General features: G+C 36.8%; 1 protein-coding gene across 2 annotated transcripts in view; it reads left to right on the top strand.

Moving 5' to 3' along the window:
• The first annotated feature begins 10,877 nt into the window (after positions 1-10,877).
• LOC122649010 (eukaryotic translation initiation factor 3 subunit H-like) overlaps positions 10,878-20,947 on the top strand; it is a 34,805-nt gene continuing 24,735 nt past the window's right edge. The window contains exons 1-4 of one of the 2 annotated variants that reach the window (XM_043842356.1): positions 10,878-10,946; positions 11,038-11,117; positions 12,996-13,112; positions 13,243-13,346. In XM_043842356.1, the coding sequence (XP_043698291.1) occupies positions 10,937-10,946; positions 11,038-11,117; positions 12,996-13,112; positions 13,243-13,346 (311 nt within the window). In that variant the 5' untranslated portion in view covers positions 10,878-10,936. The remainder of the gene's footprint in view (positions 10,947-11,037; positions 11,118-12,995; positions 13,113-13,242; positions 13,347-20,947) is intronic. The other variant, XM_043842355.1, reaches the window with a different exon arrangement.

The following is a 20,947-nucleotide window of genomic DNA, read 5'->3' as shown; positions in this document are numbered from 1 at the left end:
AATAAGCTATGCAAGATTCCTAGGCAACCCCTCAGAAGATGAAAAAATCTCGCTCGTCCTTTCTCAAATAAAGACCTTAGACCTCTGCTAAGAACCTCCTCAGCAATAATGAATAGAGATGGCGATAAGGGGTCTCCTTGCCGCACCCTCCTTGAAGATTTGAAAAAACCTGAAGGGGAACCATCAAGAACCACAGAAAACCTAACAATTCTCCATAGTTTTTTGATCAAGTACAACTCACTCCAATGCAAAGCCAAACTTCATTAATACTTTGTACAAAAAGTCCCATTCCAGACGGTCATATGCCTTGGCCATATCCAACTTGAGAACCACATTACCACCCCTAGTGTTCCTGTTAATATTATCATGGATGTTACGCCCCTGAATAAAAGCTCCTTGCTCTTCCAAAATTATTTCAGGAAGAATGGACGCCAATCTAATAGAAATAATTTTCGTAATAATTTTATAAGAAAAATTACACAAGCTAATGGACGAAAGTCGGACATTACCTTAGGATTTTCCTTCTTTGGAATTAAAACCAGATTTGCCAAAGTGTAATATCGTGGAAGAAATCCCCCCGCAAAAAAATCCTTTACCGCCTTCCAAACATCACTACTCACAATCTCCCAACAGGCAGTAAAACAATGCCCATTGAAGCCATCCGGCCCTGGAGCGTTGTCCGCAGATAAACCAAAAACAGCCTTTTTAACCTCTTCCAACGAAGGATTAACCAAAAGAAAGGAATTATTTTCACCAGTGACCAACATTGGGATAAGATCCAGTAAATCATCATCCTGCTAGCAACCTTGAGAAGAGAACATTCCCGAGAAAAAGCTAACCGCTTCCGCCGCTATGTCTGAACCATTGGAAACCCAAACCCCATTGTCATCCATGATTTTATTCACCCCTCTTCTATCACCTCACATTATACATCGTGTGAAAAAACTCCGTGTTCCTATCACCCTCTTTCAATCAATTAATTCTAGATTTTTGCCGCCAGAAAATTTCCTCTTGAAGAAGAGTCTCATTAAGCTCCTTTCTAACCTCCTCCAATTCCCTCCTTGACGTCTCTGATGGATCATGCTCAAATTTAATTTCTGCTCTGCAAACTTTGTCTTCGGCATTCCTGGAATTTTGGTGGATGTTACCTAACACACTTCTGTTCCAAGTGCGAAGGTAAGAACGCAAGGCTTTCAACTTCACAAAAAGAATGTAAAGAGGGGATCCAAAGCAAGGCATAACCCAACATTCCTTCACACAATCCATAAAATTAGGATGAGATAGCCACATCTGCTGAAATTTGAAAGGTGAAATTTTATCACTTCGATGGATATCAAAATTCAAGAGAATAGGAGCATGATCCGAACATACCCTACTAAGATGAGTCACCTTATTGACCATAAAAGTATTAATCCAAAGAGCATTAAAAAGAAAGCAATACAGTCTAGCTAATATTTTACCATGGCCCTTTTGGTTATTAGACCAAGTGAAAGAATTACCATGAAAACCTCCGTCAATCAGACTTACAAAACTCACCAAGTTACCAAAATCCTCCAAAGAGCTCGAACAAGGGGTTCTCCCTCTAGCTTTTTCTGAAGGATCCAATATAGCATTAAAATCCTCCCCCAACACCCCCCCCCCCCCCCCAACCAACCAAAGGGGTCGTAGGCTCCTAGCAGAGCTCATGTCCTCTCCTAGGCTCGCCTCCTTTCTCTCACCGTACAAAAGGCATGCACAAAAGAAAATAAATTCTTTTAGAGGGCCGCAGAACGCATTCCAATGTAACATAGTGCAGGCGGCTTTTAACAATATTAACTTGTATTCCGCTTTTCCAGAAAAACCAGATTCTGTCGCCGTTCTCAACACCATTGGAGCGCACTTCGTCCATCCCAATTTTCCTCATCAGCCGTTGGGCCTTCGAAAATTGTAGTTTAGGTTCTGCAATAGCAACCATATCCATATTATCAGTTAAAATAATTGATTTCAATCGCCTCACAGTAGGCTTGTTTCCCAATCCCCTAGCATTCCGAAAAAGGCACAATCATTAAAAAATCTGAGAAAGGGGAAGAGCCGGTCCCATGGACTTAGTAATTCTACGATCCATTGCAGCAACCATACCAACAGCCACTTTAGGATTCACATCTGTCAATCAGCATGGGGCTTCCTCCAAGCTTTCCCCACCAGTTCCCTTCGCCGCACGCACAAAAAAAGCTTTGAACCCTTTGTCAATGGCGATACCCGAGAGTCGAAGCTCCTCCACTGCAGATTTCCAATCCATTCTCTACAGTTCTTTAGACACGCAAAGATCATCTTTAGTAACCAAACATCTACTTGCCACTCTTTCATGATCCATAGAAAAATTCGTTGAAAGCCTTCTCCCTTGGGCAGAGACCCACTTCTCAATGGACCCCACATTCCCCAACCCAAATCAGTTCTACATAGATAACATCCAGCAAAGATCTAAGCCAAATCAACCACAAAGGGTATTAAGTTTACTAGGCTGAACAGTAGCAAAAACATAAGGAGCTGCACCCAAACCAATAGCAAGCATCAGAGGTATGAAACATGCATACAATGCAGAGCTAGTGCAGAGACAGAAAACTACAACAACAAGTATCCAGGTACACGAAATAGCGACACAATCAACAGATAACAATCAATGAAAATATCCAACTCTACTTACAATAGCAAATAAAGATACAACAAAATCTAGCAAGATGGGCAAATAGATAATATATCTAGCAGATAAGGAAGAGAGTTACCGGGGTTCCCAAACAAAATGATGCGGGAAAAATCTTACCACTGCAGAACTCGATGGATTCAGCCTACCTGTCCCCGGGGAAGTCTTGCCGCATGTATACCTTGGTCACTAGAGTTCATGCAATCGCCAAACAACAGAATAAGAGGTGAGGAAAGAGTGGCACAAGAGTCGGGCTGAAAAAATCTGTGCTTATTAAGATTTTTCAAAATTTTAGTTTTGCACAATCAAACATATAGTCGCATGGTTACCCACCAATCACAACAAAGTAGCTTGATCTACCAATAAACCACACCCACTCTGCAAGCAAGCACTTCAAAACAATATCAAATCATAACACAAGCATGTACATGATTCAGTACGATGGCCTACATCCACAGAGCAATACCCTTCACAGGTTTTATGCTTTGCTCAACACTCTACTATCAAAAACCTTATTACATAGGTTTAGTACGTTCCATATGACATATGAATCACAGGAAACAATCCCACACATAACTATATCCGCAAAGTAGGTTTCAAATAATAAACAATTAAATGAAGTGGTCAAACCAAATTCCCAACACTAAAAAATACATGAATCTCTCCCCAATAAGACTTAATAACAAAACTAGGAACTAGAAAGAAGAACTATTTCAAATATGAAGTAGAACAAGAATCACTGTCAATGCATGCCTTCTGAACATCAGTAGCAATGTGTAGCATGTGCTAAAAGTCTCTAACACGTATCCCAATGCATCAATTCACTCAGAACACCAGCTTCCTTGAGAAAATATGAAAAATCCAATCGTGGAGGTGTTAAACCCTAAATCTGACTACACCAGTGTGTAGAGGGACGTAAAAAATTGGGGGATAGGGTCTTCACAAATCCCCAAATTCGACTCCTAAGTAGCTCAAACTTCAAGACAAAACATGAGACAATCTCGGCTCTTAGATCAACTCGTACAGATGGCCAAGATTAAATAGATAATTCAAACATCGTCTTCCGCTTTACACAGAAATGACGTCAACCACAATCGTTGGATCATCTTCTAGATTCTATGATTAAAATAGGGTTGTTGGATTAAGTCATTTATCCACCAATCAAAGAGTCTCTTAATCCATTTCCAAAACTTGTGCCTCATTAATCTCCAATCTTTGTCAACAAAAACACTCTATCCACCAGCTTTTGGGTTCTTCTTCTCGATCAAGTTACTGCCTCTATCAGTGGGTTTTGATTTGTTCAGCCCCCGAGAATAAAACCTTATTACGATTTTTCATAATGTATTCATCAATCTCCCATTTTTGTCATCAAAAACCTTCTATTCACTAGCTTATGCGTTCTTCCTCTGGGTCGAGTTATTGCCTCTCTCAGTGGGTTTTGGTGTTCTTATGCGTGGATTTCATTGTTCGAATCTGTCGGTCAATTCATAAATTGGCTGAAAATATTCCCATTCACCACGCGGTGGAATATATATTAATATATATATATAAAAGAGAGAGAGAGAGAGAGAAGACATTGCATATTTGCATGTAGTGCTCAGAAAAATGGTGAAAGAGGACTAGAATATTTTTGGAATACAATAACCAAAGTTTTAATATGTCTACAATTTTACACTAGTACCCTTTATTAGTAGCAAATCAGTGTATTATCTAATTAATTTAAAATCCTATTTTACCTTGATTCAAAGAACCCTTTTAAATGTGTCTACCAAACCAAACTCCTCTTTCTTATTTGGCAAACCATCAGCAAAGGAATAAATCTGCTTAAACAAAGTTACCTTAAAGTAATTGGAAATGGCAGGAATACCCCCATATTTGGGAAGATCCTTGGATCCCTTCCCTTGATAGGTATATAATAAATAGTACCCGTCCCTCAAATACTAATCTCTACAGAGTTTCCGATTTGATAAATCCACAAGGTAATTGAAATATTTCTACGCTGCGTAATGTTTTTTCTCACCTTGAAGTTTGTAGTATCTTGCAGATTCTTATTTCACTTATAGGTGTGGATGATAAATTTTGTTGGAAAGCTCACCCAATGGGCATTTTCACAGTCAAATCAGCTTACGTACAAATGACTAAATCCCAAAAACATGTAGCCGCAAACACAGTCGACTATTAACGTGGCAAAATATTCCAAAAAATGTCTGGAAAGAAATTTGTAACTCTTGGGTGCCTCCAAAAATCAAAGTCTATTTTATGGAAAACTGTTAACAATGTATTGACAGTGAAATATAATAGGATGAGAAGGAAATTATGTCAATCAGATATATGTAGTTTATGTGAGGAGAATACGGAGACAGCGGGACACTCAATAATGTATTGCCATAAGGCAAGACAACATTGATTGATTAGCCGTGCTTCTCTCAGAACATCGATCTATGCAACCGAATAAACATATGCTTGAATGAATTATGGCTTGGGGTGATCCAGTTGAAGGATTAATTGCTATAGAAAAGAAGAATAGCTTTATAACTCATGCACTTACCTATTGGTCCATTTGGAAAAATAGAAACACATATTTTCCAAGAAACGTACTCTCAAGTGAAGATCTGGAGTCGAAATCTTATGCACTATATTCATGAGGTACTAAATTTGAAAATCACAGAAAATCCATCTCCAACAGGTAACTCTTAGGTTCCAGCATTTTCGTTGCCTAGACATTGTATTTCTATTTTTTTAGATGTAGGTTTTTCAAATAACCCTAAGGCAATGGGCTTAGGGTGCATTGGTATGGACAATACAAAAAAATATCCAACGGATTGCTACGGATCATTTGGCCCCAACTTCTGCGTTAGTGGGAGAGTCCCTCGCCTTGCGTCTTGGTCTTCAAAAAGCAAAGTTGAAAGGCTATCACATGATCGCATTGTTCTTAGATTGCCAAGTGTTGATTGAAGACTTAAAGCATTAGGATCACCCACCCTCATTGTCAATCACATCTGTTGTTCAAGACATCTAGTATCTCTAACAAGGCTTCCATAGTTGCAAGTCTTGTATATTTCTAGGAATTTTAATGTTTGTGGCCATAACATTACTAAATGTTCCGTTTCTTTTCCTAAGTCCGGTTGGTGGGAGAACTCTTGTTTGGAGTCTCTCACGTCTATTGTAATAAATTTCCCCCCCTCCATGGAGTTTTTGCGTAAAAAAGAAAAACCTTTTGGAATAAGAGTATAAGACAAGAGACAAATAGAAGAAAGTGACACTTTCTAAGGCCAAATTCGGTATGATTTCTATGACAATTTTGGATTAATATCATGAAATACTCAACAAATAGATTTTTGGTAAAAAATTGAAATTGTTTTTTGTTGTTGCATCAGTCTAAAATATTTTAAGAATTATAAATCCATTTGGTATTTCAATTCTAAGAATAGATTCTCTATATTTCTTTGGGAGAGGGTGGGGGAGGGGGGGCGGGCCCGGAAGGTGTTGGTGGCGTGGTGGTAGCGACACTGGCATGTGGTGGTGAGACCATCAAGAGAAGAAGGGAGGTGTTCTATTTTTAACATAAATTACTGCTTTGCCTGTCTAATTAACCATGTGCTTAGAATTTTTTTATTCCATTTGATTTCTATTTCATTGAAATAAGGTGTAAAAATACTATAAAACTATAAAAGTATCATTCAGACACTCATTTGTTTATAATCAATAAATTGTTATAATAAATGATTTTTTTTTTATAAATAGGATATAAATATAAAGGAAAAAGAATTATGTGGGGCAAAATAACTGCCCTGCCCCCATGAAAGGCAGAAATGCCCACCTTGTCGATGCTTCTGTGCATGCTCCCATTGGCCCTTGTGCATACGGGGCCCACACTCCCCACATAAAGCTCTCTCGCTAAAACAACAACAACAAGGTCAACTTTATCCCAACTTAATGGGGTCACTACATGGATCCAAACAAACAAAGTTGATAAACTGAGGATTAATTAGACAAAATAAGGGAATGAAGAGATAGAAAAAGAGGGGAAGGGAAATGAGATGAGAAGTGAAATGACAAATGCATGATGTAAAAACCAAAAAAAAATGAAAGATAAAAGTAAGAGGAAAGAGGCACAACTCAGCAAGTCAGGAGAATCTCAGCTAAATAGGGTCTGCTACATGGATCTTTGCCCTCCAAAAGGTTCTATCCAAGGTCATACCTAGTACAAGACCTAGACTATGCATTTCCTTCCTTACAATTTCTCTGATGGTCAATTTAGGCCTGCCCCTCACTCTTTTAGCTCCTTTAATCAGAATCAAATCACTACTCTTAACTGTGGCATCCCTAGGCCTCCATTGAACATGACCATACCACATCAAACGACTCTCTTGGAGCTTGTCATTGATCGGAGTAACTCCCAAGTCAGCTCTAATATGATCATTCTTTATTTCATTATTCCTTGTTTTGCCACACATCCATCTTAACATCCTCATCTCTACCACACATAGCTTCGCAATATGACACTTCTTAACTACCCAACATTCTGCCTTGTACATCATAGTTGGTTTAAATACGTCGGTCACACATCAATCCGGATGCACCTCTCCACTTCATCCATCCCATTTTAATTATGTGTGAAACATCATCTTCTATATCTCATTCTTTATTAATGATTAACCCCAAATATCTAAAATAGTCACTTTGCGGTATCTCTCTTTCCTCAATTCGCACCATGTCAGTATCCATCATAGTATGATTAAAATTACACATCATATACTCCATCTTCATTCTACTAATTTTAAAACCTTTGGTTTCCAAGGTTGATCTCCAGAGCACTCTCGCTAAACATAAATACAAATCATGTCCAAATTATCCAAGATCCATAAATTTTTCTTAAATTATACTTTCCTATAAATATATCGAAAATAGAAACAAAAATCATATATTATATTATTATGAGAAAATTTCATGGACATCCCTACAAGTATATCAAATATCACGGACACCCCAAACTTTATCAAATTATCAACCTTCCCCCTGATGTAAAGCACATTTAGGACCCAAAGTTGAAATGTCCATTTTAACCCCATATTAGTTAACCTCTCATTCCATCTTCTTCCTTGTTCTTCCCCCTAACGTTAAGCACAATAGAAACATTTGGCCGGTAAATCATTCTCTAACCATGTTTTTTACGTTTTGTCCCAACCCCCCTTCCCTTGTTTATTACTGTTTGAGTAGTGATTTTCTTTTTGGGTTTTACTTGTATTTTGCAGGAACTGCAATTTAGCTGGAGAACCGTATTGGCAACGGTGATTGGGTTTCTGGGTTCCGCTTTTGGAACGGTAGGTAGTGTTGGAGGCGGAGGCAGAGGCATCTTTGTTCCAATGCTCAATTTGGTTGTTGGTTTTGATACTAAATCCGCTGCTGCACTTTCCAAATGTAATCTCTCTCTCTGTCTCACCGCATTACAAAAATCATGGGTTTCTCCTAATTTATATGTAGAAAATTTTCGAATTTAGGGACTGTTGGAAGAAGACGATTCCGGTGTTGCGAATCCAATTGTATTTTGGAATTTTGATTTTTGAAGTGATGTGCGGTCGAAGACCTGTCGAGGAAGGGAAGCCAATTTTGATCGATTGGTGGTGGGAGTTGCTCGAGCGTGGAGAGCTCTTGTGTTCATTGGATGAGCGGTCTAAGGGTGAGCTTGGGGATCAGGGTAAACACAAAGCAAGCCCAAAACAGGAACAAAGAAGCCTTCAATGCCGAAGATGGGTCTTCTGTTATTTTTTATGGGTCTTCCGTCAATGTCTTCTGGAGTCTTCAAGGGTTTTTTTAAGTCAGCTTCAAGAGACTTCTGGCACCATCGTGGCCGAAGCTCTTGCACCTTGGCATTTTGTCATCCCTCATGCATTCACACCATCTTTAAAAGCAGGTCTCAACGTGGCTGAAGCTCCCTCGCCTTGGCATTTCCAATTTCTCTTAGAAATGTTAGCTTATGTTAATGAGGATTGTGGTGTACAATGTGATGAGCAGCTGAGTAATGATGAGCGTGGGGTATGGTGTGATGGGCAGCTGAATTTTGTTGAGAATTTCTATATTCTCCCATCATCTTCAATGTTCAAGGAGAGCCCAATGTTAGATGGGTCTACACCAATATTACATGGTTTTAACTGGGCTCAGAGAATGTCCCAAAACAACTTTGATGGGCTTAGGACTATTGGTCTCCAGGTCGACATGGGCTTCGGCTACCAGTACGACCCCCATGCATTCATGCCTATCCGTGTTCAGCGATTTGAACCAAAGATGAACCACAGCTCCAGTTCAACAAGGCCCACCTCCGACCCTTCGTTCGGTTGCCGTTGGGTTCGTTTGATGTTTGATCGTGGAAAACTATATTTGTGGGGTGTTGGTTGTATGCAGCTGAACCTTGAGGACAAGGTTCTCTGAAGGGGTTGGCAATGTTACGATTAGTATAATTAGAAGAATATGTCCCTTAGAAACAGTCAGGGTTATGATAGGGTAAGAGTAGTACTTAGTCTATAAATGTTATATTGGGATTAGATTAGCTAGATTTAATCAAGTGGGTTGTTAATTAGTTAACTAGGGTTGGGGTGTATTGCCCTATAAAAGGGAGTTTCATTGTATTCATGGGTATGAAAGATATAACCAATTTCTCTTCTTCGTCTATCGTTCTAAGAGGTCACCACCCTCGCAGTGGTATTTTCCCTTCCCCTTCTCCTTCCGCAACTTAATTTCTTTCCTTCCTTGTTCTCCGTTCGTTACCACATTAGCATCGTCTGTTTGGTATAACTTGAGGGTACCCCATCCAACGAAGAATGTGCCCATAATCGACTACAATCTTGCCCTTCTTTTCCAGCCCATGCTCATGCTTGGCATCACCATTGGAGTTGCTCTAAGCCTTGTCTTCCCTTACTGGCTCATCACCGTCCTCATCATTATTCTTTTCCTGGGTGGGTCTGATTCTTTAATTTTCCCCTTCTTCCTCAGTACTATAATATTGGGTACTTCTAAACTACCCCACTAATCGTGTCTATTGTAGATCATCTCTCTAACCCTTTTGTTTATATTTTTAATTCTGAATCAGGGACATCATCGAGGTCATTCTGCAAGGCTATTAGCATGTGGAAGGAGGAGACTATTATGAAGGTTTGGTTGGAATAATTATTATTATCATTCTGTACTCTGTCGTGGAAACTTTGTCAAGTATTTCTTGTACTGTGTTTTGATTATTAAACACAAAAAATTGCAAAAGGAATTCGAAAAGCAACAGGCGGCTCTAGTTAACTCTCGTGGTGAATGTAAGCATCAAAATTACCTGATTTTTCACAGATTACTGGTTTTCCTTGTTCAAAATATAAGTTTTGTTATACGGGTTTCCATTTAAAGCTTCTTGTTCTCTTTGCTTTTGCAGTTCTTATTGATGCAGATTATGAGCCACTGGTTTCAAAAGAGGAGAAAACCAGACTAGTGAGTGATTGGAGTCCAAAACCAATAGTCAATCCATACCTCATTCGTCAAGCTCCTGCATCGGCAAAACTTCATGAAGTTCTCAGACAGGAACGGAGATGATGAAGATAGACTGGTGTTTGAATTTGGGATTTTAGCTTAAGGCTCTGTTTGTTTCAGTTTACTTTAAAATTTTCACTTCAAAAAATTTGACTTTGAAAATTTTACTTTTATAAAAGTTTTTCCAATGCTTGTTTTCTGATGAAAACAAACATTGAAAAACTTTTCAACATGTAAAATAAAATTTATCGTGAAAATTTTTTTAAATAAATTGTACGTTGAAACAAACAGAGCTTAAGGGTATTATGGGGAGTTCACACTATAATAAGGGTAATTTTGCCATTTAAAAAGAGTTAACAGTCACTTAACTGCGGAGACCTAACAGAATGGATTAAATTGAAATAAAGTAATAAAGTAGGGGGTGTCTAATATTTTGACAATGGTTAGGATATCCATGATATTTGATATACTTAAGGGGTGTCCATGAAATTTTCCCTATTATTATTGTAGCAGGATTTGTGTCAGGTTTTTTTTTTTTTCCGTAGGGATTTGTGTGTGGTAAAAGAGTTGCCTGTTCAACAACGGAGAGACAGGGCCTGCGAAGATAAATCTACGGACAACTCTGGCAGAGGCTCTCAGTGCCTCAAACCCTATAAATCTCCAAATCCAATCCTTGCAATTTCGATTTTTTTTTTTTTATCAAACTTCAATTTCGGATTTGCTTCTCTCAAAGAACCCTTCGTCGATATGGCTAATCGTCCGTACCCTGACCCTTTTATCTCTGTGACTAACTCCTTAATCCTTTGTATATTTTTTTATTGAATATATCTTTTGATTGTTTTGTGCAGCCATGGCTCGGTCTTTCCTTCAGGTTGCGGCTTCAGAGGAGGTTGCTTCGCCGCTCAGAGTAGTGCAAATCGAGGGTCTGGTAATCTTCTCGCACCTTTTCTGTTGGTTTAGTGTAGTTGCTCACGAATTGAAACAAAAAATGTTTTTAGGGGGGGATTTTTTGGGTTGTAGAATGTCAGAAAAGTGGCCGCAGTAGATTTTTGCTTTTGCTTTGTTTTTGGTACTGTGATTTTGTGTCTGCTTGGAAGCCGGATATTTCTTATGCTGTATCCTGTAGCTTGTTTTTAGCTTTTTTATCAGGCTAGGCGATGGGCTATAAAGCTATATATGCAGAAGTTTCGGTTGGTAGGTTGTTTAGGAAGGTTTTCTGTGTCTGGTTTGCTCTTCCTAGGTGACCAATTGGTGAAAACAGTTGGATGATATATGCATGTTAGTTGGAGAACACCTCATTGTGGCGATACCCCATCAACTGAGGATATTTTTTCTCTAAGAACAATAAGCACCTCAATGTGGCGATACCCCATCAACTGAGGATATTTATTCTCTAAGAGAGAGAGAGGACACTGTACACCTCAATGTGGCGATACCCCATCAACTGAGGATATTTATTCTCTAAGAACAACGAGAGAGAGAGAGTACACTTCAATGTGGCCATACCCTATCAACTGAGGATATTTAGTATCTAAGAACAACATGGCTTTGACTAGATTTGAAGTCAGAGAATCCAATGCTCTTAAATTCAGCTAATATTGAAGCCCAAGTGTATGAATGATCAAACAGTTTCCGAGTAATGACAGATATAGAGACAATTTCTAGTTGATTATCTTTGACTTTGTGTTTTCCACAGACTCTGGCAGATGCAAAAGCCAGCAGTCTCAATCTTCCCATGATTGCTTAATGGGTGTTTATCTATGTGTTAAATAGGTTTACTAGCTTCCCTTGGAAGAGCCAATAGATCACAAAAAGGTCAGTAATTGATGACCAGGAAACAAGAAGATGGTCCACCTTTTATCATCCCGTCTATTATCTTCATAAAAGAAACTGATACAGTATTATCCGAAAACAAAAGATAAAGAGAGGGGCACCGCTGCAGTTCTAGAAATGAACCAGGCAACTTTCTGGTTGAGTGTTTAACTACTCAATGCATATGTTAATAAGTTAATTTTGGTAATGACTTAAGATTAGAACTTCTGATTTGGTGATAGTGCCAGTACTTCTTATTCATTGGTAATTTTTATTTTTAACTTCTTTGGAAATTAGAGCTGAATGATCCACTTAAGCTCACCATATTTATGTTACCTAAATGGAAATTCTAAGCAACTCTTAGAACCAGTGGCTAGCACTTCTGCTTATCTTTTGCTATTGCAAGTCCTATTGTTGCATTAAAATGTTTATAAGGGTGTGTAAAATCAACCTTAAAATATTTTAAGGGCCTTGTCTGGGATTATTGTTGATTTTGATGAGATTGGGGCAAAGGGTGTTGAAATCGTTTAGGATTTCTGTTTCATTGATAGGTGTCTAGCTTGATGCTGAAGGTTATTCCTTTTTTGGTTTATCTCTTAAATTTCTAGTGCTGCTGTAGGGCTGTGGAGTTAGTGAATGCCTTGCACTGTATTCCTGACATGGTGAAGGAATTGAATATATTTTTTCAGTTGTACTTGGCTTATGAACTCATTGGGTAGACAAGGTTGGCATATTTTCATTTTTTTGAAGTTTTTCATTAGATTTAGTGTTTGATATGGTTGTCATTTACCAGAAAGAAAGATAAAAACGAAGACAATTCCTATAGATGCATTGTTAAGTTTTACATAGAGCATCCCAATGAGATTCAAGAGATTATAGTTTCTTGTCACAATTGCGGTACATGTGCTAGTAGTTTCTTATGTTATAGAATCATGAGTCATGGCTGTAATTTGAAAGTCCTAACATTACTACTCTGAAAATATGTAATAAACAGGTTATACTAAAGATAATTAAGCACTGCAAGGAGTTTTCACCAGCTCTAGTGACGGGGCAGCTTCTTGGATTAGATGTTGGTAGTGTTCTTGAAGTTACAAACTGTTTTCCCTTCCCGGTAGGTGAAAAATTGTCCTTTGTTCATATGTTAGCATAAGTTTCAATTGTTAAAATGTTAGTGTATTTTTATTCTTTCCATTTCTCTTTTGATCTCTCTTTCGTATTAACTTGGCACATAACAACTTTAGATGCGTGAGGAAGACGAGGAAATTGAAGCTGATGGTGCTAATTACCAACTTGAAATGATGAGATGCTTGAGAGAGGTTAATGTTGACAATAACACTGTTGGATGGTATGTTAAGTTTTATGTATTGTTGCATTCACTTTAAAGGATATATTTTGCATTTTGCGGATCAAATCTTTTATTTCAAACAGTTTCAAAATTTATCAGCATGCTCTAATCTCTTGTGTCGGTAAGGGCTTAAACATATACATTAATCTTTATGAGAATTGTTCAATGGGTTGTAGTTTAGTGTGTTCAACGCAGTTTGGTTTTAAAGTATACAGGGTTAAATTTTGAGTTTTTATTTATGACAAGCAATCATAAATCAGTATCACCAGTAGTTGACCAACGATGGGTGAAGGAGTTATGATATTAATGTAGTCCTAGGTAGGAGTAATCCCACTAAGAACCAGGGTAATAGGATCTCTTAACAAGGCTGGCCGATTGGGACAGCTTAGGCTAATTAGGGCAGAATTAGGGTTATGGTTAGGGTTTCGACTTAGGGTTTTATTTGGTAATGATGTGCAGAATTTTATGAGTCTAATGGTATAAGTTGGATCAAATTTGGTTGAGGTTGGAATTCTAGGGTTTTGGGTAGGATGCCTTATGAAAATGGACTGTTTGTAAGATCTAGGGTTTAGGGGCAGATTTTAGGAAAGAGGTTTATAGGGTATTAATGGGCAGGTCTAGGGGGTTATTTTGATATAAAGAAGTTAGGATTTGGATGAGTTACAAAATTCTGTAATTTAGGGCAGAATTGGATTTAGGGTTTTAGGGTTCTAATGGATCTATGGATTAATGGAAGGGGTGATAATAGGAGTAGATGGAGCTTAGGTTAGAGGATTAGAAGAAGAAGGTTAAATGCTGAATTAATAAACTACTTACTTGAAAGATTAAATCTTCAATGGTAGCAGCTTTGAAGAACTAGAAGAAGGACCTCCCGATCTACAAGATGCAAGGAGTCGATCGGAGTCCACCAATCCCTTCACCTTGATATTACCCATAAGGTAGCCTTGATATTACTCACAAGGTTCACTCAACAGAGTAGAGCAGCAGCTATGGTAGCAAACAAAAGTTTTTTCATTAATCAAATTCGTGTACAATGCTGGCCTCCCTTACAAACTTATATAGAAGACTCAAAAATAGACTTAGACACTAAAAAGGAATGGCCTAACCTTATCCCTAACCTATTAGGCAACTTAAACTGACTAGGAAACTCAAATAGACTCAAAATAGAGTCCTAATGACTTAAAACAACTTAAACTACTTAAAATAAAGAAGATTCCCTAGTAACCAATAGGATATAAGAACCTCTTAGCCAATAGGATCACTTCACTTAAATTAGACCAATTGAACCAATTGGATGCAACCAATTTAAACCGGTTCAATTAAAAATACAAAATAAAAACTAAGTATTGGGCTAATCCCGTATGCAACCTATATACCCCTATTTCAGGCCCACTAAAGTGGCCTAATACATAGAAAACCTTTGGGAACAAAGGCCCAACATATATATATCCCAACCCTACACTTATTCCCAATGAAACAAGCCCTATTTGATGATGAATCTGCATCAGATATACAATGAGAGTTGAATTTTAGCCTTTGGCAGTAGTGTAATAGGCAAGGGATCATTTAATTAGTTAGGTTATTGAGCATTAGCCAGGAACTAGTTTATGTTTAGCTGATCATTGACAAATCATTGATTGAGTTTGACTAATAAGTTCTTATACTTTATATGAAAATTGTAGTTGAGTCTCAATTTAACTAAGCCTTATCCCAAGTTCACAATTAATTGGGGACAAAAATCCATAAAGTAAAATTTGAAATAATGTAAGAGCACAGTGCTATTTGTTTGAAGTGATACTTTATTTATATATATATAAAGTGTCCCTTCAAACAGATAACACTGTGCTCTAACATTATTTATGGGTTAGAATGGTATCAGAGCCGAGTTAACCAGAGAAGTCCTATTGCCAAAATCTGAGTATCACATGTGTCGTATGCTGACCCCAGGGAGCCCGTGTCTAGAGGGGAAGAAAGGGCTTTTGTTGGGGATTGTTTCGTGTATTGACAGATACCAGAAGGAAGGAAGGTAGGGTGCAAATGGTTAATCTGTTTTGCTCGATCTTTAGACGCTTGTCAATTCAGAGGATATTCCTTTGTCTGTAAATAATCAGACAGAGTTAGGTACCGTTTGACGGCCTTACGTTTCTGGTGTTTCTGTGCTATTTGTGTTCCTAGCACACAAAAACACCCAAAAAACCGTTTGATAAACCTGTTTTGTTTCATGTGTTTTTGGTACCATAAATCAAAATTTATGGTCATTTATGCATTGTGTAACAGATTTGTAGAAACAAGTTTTACTTGTTTTTACGATTTTTGTACCAATTGAGGTTCCGTTTGATAACCTTACGTGTGTTTTTGTTCCGTTTCTCACCAAAAATGCTTTTTGGTGTTTTTGGTTGCAAAAACATATTTCTAAGTTGTAACATGGTGTTTGATAAACTTGTTCCAGGAACGTATCCAGAACACTTTTAGTACTGTAAAGGTGTTTGATAAAACCTGTTTTTGCAACAGTTTTGTAATGGTTACTATAAATTACGGAAATGCCATTAATACTATAATCCATATAAAGTCAATGTTGTTAGGACATTAAAAATTATTAAAAATCCATATAAAGTGTATATTAAAAAAAAGAGACAGAGATGCATTAATAAGTTACTATAAATTAAAGAAATGCCATTAACACTATAATCCATATAAAGTCAACGATGTTACGACATTAAAAGTTATTACAAATCCATATAAAGTGTATATTACAAAAAAAGACACAGAGATGTACAAAAAGTTTCTAATTTTATCTTTTGTTAATATTCATCTTTATAAGGTATTTAAGGATATCATTATATATTTTTGACTTTTCCTTTGAAGTTTGAATTGTTTTTATTAAATTTTTTTTTTTCTTTCCTCCTCTTGAATAACTTTCTGCAAATATTCCTTAACGCGTACAGATGTAGGCGTTGATGAAGAGGTGACTGACGTGGAGGTGCTCACACAATCACTTGACATCGGGTTAGGTTTGGTATAAGCACAACTGATTTCCTCATCTATCCGTTTGAAAATATCTACAACCTGGACTTTCAATCTGTATTAAAAATAAATCTACTTATTAAAATCCATGTCACCATTTAAACAATCATTCATTAATTTTTATGAATGGCAGTAGAATGCAAAATTTGGTGAATGTTGGGCTTATCCCTATTGATTTTGAGCAACACCAGAATCTTCGGTCGGGGTTTGTTTCGGTTTTTGATGAGCGTACCTTACAATACCCTTCTTTACATTCACATAATCTTAAATCTTCCAGCCACATGAAAAATTCTTTATGTTGTAAATATTTGAAAAAATGTCTACGTTTATTTGGACCTTTCTTTGTTGTATCTCTACTACAAATGGTATTGCAAACTTCACATCTAGCATGTGTAAACGTATACTGACTAGAAGCCATTTGGTCAAAGACAAAGAGATATGATAATGGATATGGAAGATATTTAAACATTACACAAAAATATAGACTCGACTATAAATTGGAATCCAACAGCATCAACATTACACAAACATATAGACCCGAGCATAAATTGGAATCCAACAACACCATCAATTTCACATCAGTTTAAAAGTTAAAAAATTTTAGGTACATAACTGAGCCATTAGATTGTATTTATATAAGATAAAGTTCACCTAAATGGGAATCTGAGGCATCTTTTTAGATACTGCCATGTGTCTTGCACCATCTTTTTAGATTATATTTATATAAGATAAAGTAAATGTTTTTGTATTTGTATTTCATTTACTTAAGATATTATTCATAAATAAGCAAATACACCCTATTTGAATCCAATAAAAATAGTTAAAAAATCAAATTCCAAAAGGAGAAAAAGTCAACCCCCCAGTTCAAGAACAAAAACTGGATTTTCGGCGGTAGGTGCAATTTTCAACTTTGTAATGTTGGGGTTTTTCTCAAATCTAAAAATTCCATAAATTTTATTATATTGAAGGAGTTATGTACCGGTCAAACTTAATTTGGTGTGCGCGAATGCTGTCAAAATCGCTCTGAATGAAAATATATTTTTGGACATCAAAACAAATGAATAATTTACAGCACTTTTGGTTTTTAACAATGTTTTACCATATTAAGATTTATGGAATTTTTAGATTTGAGAAAAACCCCAGCATTAGAAAGTTGAAAATTGCACCTACCGCTGAAAATCCAATTTTTGTTCTTGAACTGGGGGGTTGACTTTTTTTCTTTTTGAAATTTGATTTTTTAACTATTTTTATTGGATTCAAATAGGGGGGTATTTGCTTATTTATGAATAATATCTTAAGTAAATGAAATACAAATACAAAAGCATTTACTTAAATGATATTAGGCATAAAAAAGTGTGTTTGTCCTGTGTCTGTCCTGGTTTCTAGCATAAGTAAGTGTCTGTCCTGCTTTCCCACTAATTGAAACTCCTATTTGGACTTTGTTTTTGCAAAATCTGATAGTGCCATTGTGTTTAAATGGCCTAAAATAGGCTGAATACCAAGTTTTAGAGCCAAACTAGGTCCAAAACCCACCGAGATGAGGCTTCGAGTCGAGAAAAAAAAAAGTGCACCAACTCGGCGAGATCTCGACTCGACTCGGTTTTTCAAGGGTCCGAGTTGGCACCGAGACCCGAGTTTTCGAACCTTGATTATGACTACTCTAGCACCCAATGCTAAGAGAATAGATACAAAAGGTCAAACAACCTAAACCTAAACCATAATTCCAAGAGTAATAAGATGGGGTGAAATCTCTCCACGCACAACTTGTAAGCTTGAGGTAGTATCTAAACCTAAACCATTATCTAATCAGATAATAGATCAAATAATAGAGCATTCAACAGGAGAAGTAGAAATCCAGTTCTCCTCAAGAAGGTATCTAATGGTCTCTTTGGTATCACTTTTCATTTTCATTTTCTGACACAAACGTTTTTACAAGTGTTTGGTACAATTTATGACCCTTTTTTTTATTTACAAAACATCAAAATAATTGAAAACATACCCAAAATTATGGATTATGGCCAAAATCTATTTTTCATTCATTTTTTCGCTCTTTAATGAGCATGTGCTCATATGACCCAAATATGAGGGGTAAAATAGACATTTGGTCGTTAAAATAGAAAGCCGAGTCCTTTCTTCTTCTTCCTCCTTCTACAAGAAAAACCTTTTAAAGCAAATAAGTGAAAGATTAAGAGAAGAATAAAAAAATGCAGAAGAGTCGCTGCAAAAATGGAAATTCCATTGCCAGTTCGAAGCAAAAGCTTTGCCATGGTAGCATGTCTGCAATTATTCCCTTGCAATGAGGATTCTGCGTTTCCCTATCGGCTAGGGTTATTTTCTTCTACCTGTTTCTCTAAGCTCTTCCCGGTTTCCTCAATCGGTAGTTTCTTTTTCTGATTAACTTTGGTGAGGCATAAATCCCTTCCCGTGAGGGGCCGATTTATTCGGGAATTGCTAGCCGTGTGTAGAACCACGGTATACACCATCTTCCTCATCCCCATTCTAACCAATCTCTCTTTATTTCTCTTTATCTGATTTCACCGTCTTCCCCATTCCCATTCCCATTCTAATCAATCCCTCTTTATTTCTCTGTATCTGGGTTATTTTCTCTGTTTTATCAACTCTTCATCCACTAGTTTTGTCTTGAGCCTATGTTCACTTTATTGACTTAACCACCAGTAGACATATGTGTTTTCTATTTGTTTAGTTTCTCCATTTTCAATGGAGATGGAAGCGATCCGGGATGGTATACTGCTTTCTCGAAGTCTCAATATTCAGAAAATTATTATCTACTCGGACTGCCTCCCTCTAATTGCAGCATATCCGCACAATGTTCTCATCAGTTCAGTTTCGCTACATAAGCAGGGACTTAAATTTCTGGGAAAGAAGATAGGTGATGAGAGAATTTCTTCACCCATTTGTTAAAAAATGTAATAAAAATTATTTACACAGAGATAGTTACCAAACTTATTTTTCATTCTGCAGTATATTGTGTTTAATAGTTACCAAACAGTTTTTCATTTTTGATCAAAATGGATTTTAGTAATGATTTTTTTTTAATAGGCCAAAATGAAAATGAAAAGTGATACCAAAGAGGTCCTAAACAATGAATCCTTTAAAAGCACAAGGGCCTCATGTTCATTAAATCCTCAATTTGAATTAGAAAAATCTAGTAAGAAAACGTCAAAATTTACAAGAGTCTACTTCAGCTACTAAAAGAGAACATCCTCAATACGAAGCTGATAGTGTATCTCCCTCAGAATCTCAAGATGGAACTGAGATGAATCCAACTTTATCTGATATGAACTTTCATCTAAATGTCTTAGAGAAGGTTTTTAGAAATAAATAAGAACCAATTAGTGGTAGAATTTTCCTCCGACACCAATAAAGAGTACAGTGAATGGTATTTTACAAATACCACAGAACAAGTAATGAAGAGGATTCATAAAGTATGGTGTGATTTTATGTTACAACATTAAGTTAATATGAAATTCTTTTCATGGCTTCTCAAATATCTGAAAATAAATCCAGAGATTAATACTGAATTAGAATTAAATATGATAGAATCTACATTCAGGATTTTTACCTTAAAGACGGTAAAGAAATTATAGTCATTCATCCTCCACAAACTAGTGTGGAACTTAATGGGACTAAAGCAGTTCCTTATAAGAACATAAGTTCTACAAATACTACTTGTAGAGAAGAACACATAAATCATGTGATAGAACAGAATAATTATACAAATCTGTGTCTGCAAACAATTAGCAATCAGACAACTAACATTGAAAATCTGTTAAATTCTCGAGAAACAGGATTCTCTATCGACTTCAGCAGAAGTAGTAAAACCAGTATTCTTTAAACCACCCCCTGTGATGGACAATAAAAAATTTAAATTGACGACACCATTAAAAGAACATAAAGAATTGGTAGATTCTTGTGTCAAAATTAGCTTCTTTGGACATCACGGAAAAATCCTTAAAAGACAATGGAAATATATATATATTATTACATAAAAGTGAGAACTCCCTTTTTGTGACAATTTTTTCACTTGACCTCCTTACCCTCCATTTTTTTTAAAAAATACGCCTTAGTACCCTCCACTTCCTTAGTATTGATATTCTTCTCACAGCTCTCTCTCACTCTCTCCCCCTCTGATTAGCCTTTAACCATTGACTGCCAATAAAAAAAGATGACACATGTTTAACCGTAGTCAATTTATTATTTTCTTGGATTGATATCATGTATGATTAGTAGGATCAGCCATGGTTTAAAGTATAAACCGATACGATACGATACGATACGGGCCGGTACGTATCAGTGTCGGTCGTTACTGATACGATACATACCGATACGTCTCCTTTTTTTTAAATGAGCTGTCTCGAATTGTATCGACCGATACGGGCCGATACAATACGGTACGACCGATACGTATCGATACATATCGATACGCCTAGTAAAAGGTTCTATGGGTGGTTTAATCGATACGTATCGGCCTATACGGCTCGATACATACCGATACGTACCGATACCATCGATACATTCTATAAAAAAGTCATTTTCACTCACAGACTCGATACAAC

This window comes from Telopea speciosissima, chromosome 1, assembly GCF_018873765.1.
Source record: "Telopea speciosissima isolate NSW1024214 ecotype Mountain lineage chromosome 1, Tspe_v1, whole genome shotgun sequence".
Taxonomy (NCBI): Eukaryota; Viridiplantae; Streptophyta; class Magnoliopsida; order Proteales; family Proteaceae; genus Telopea; species Telopea speciosissima.
The sequence above is the reverse complement of the archived record's forward strand: the minus strand, read 5'-3'. Positions and strand labels throughout refer to the sequence as shown.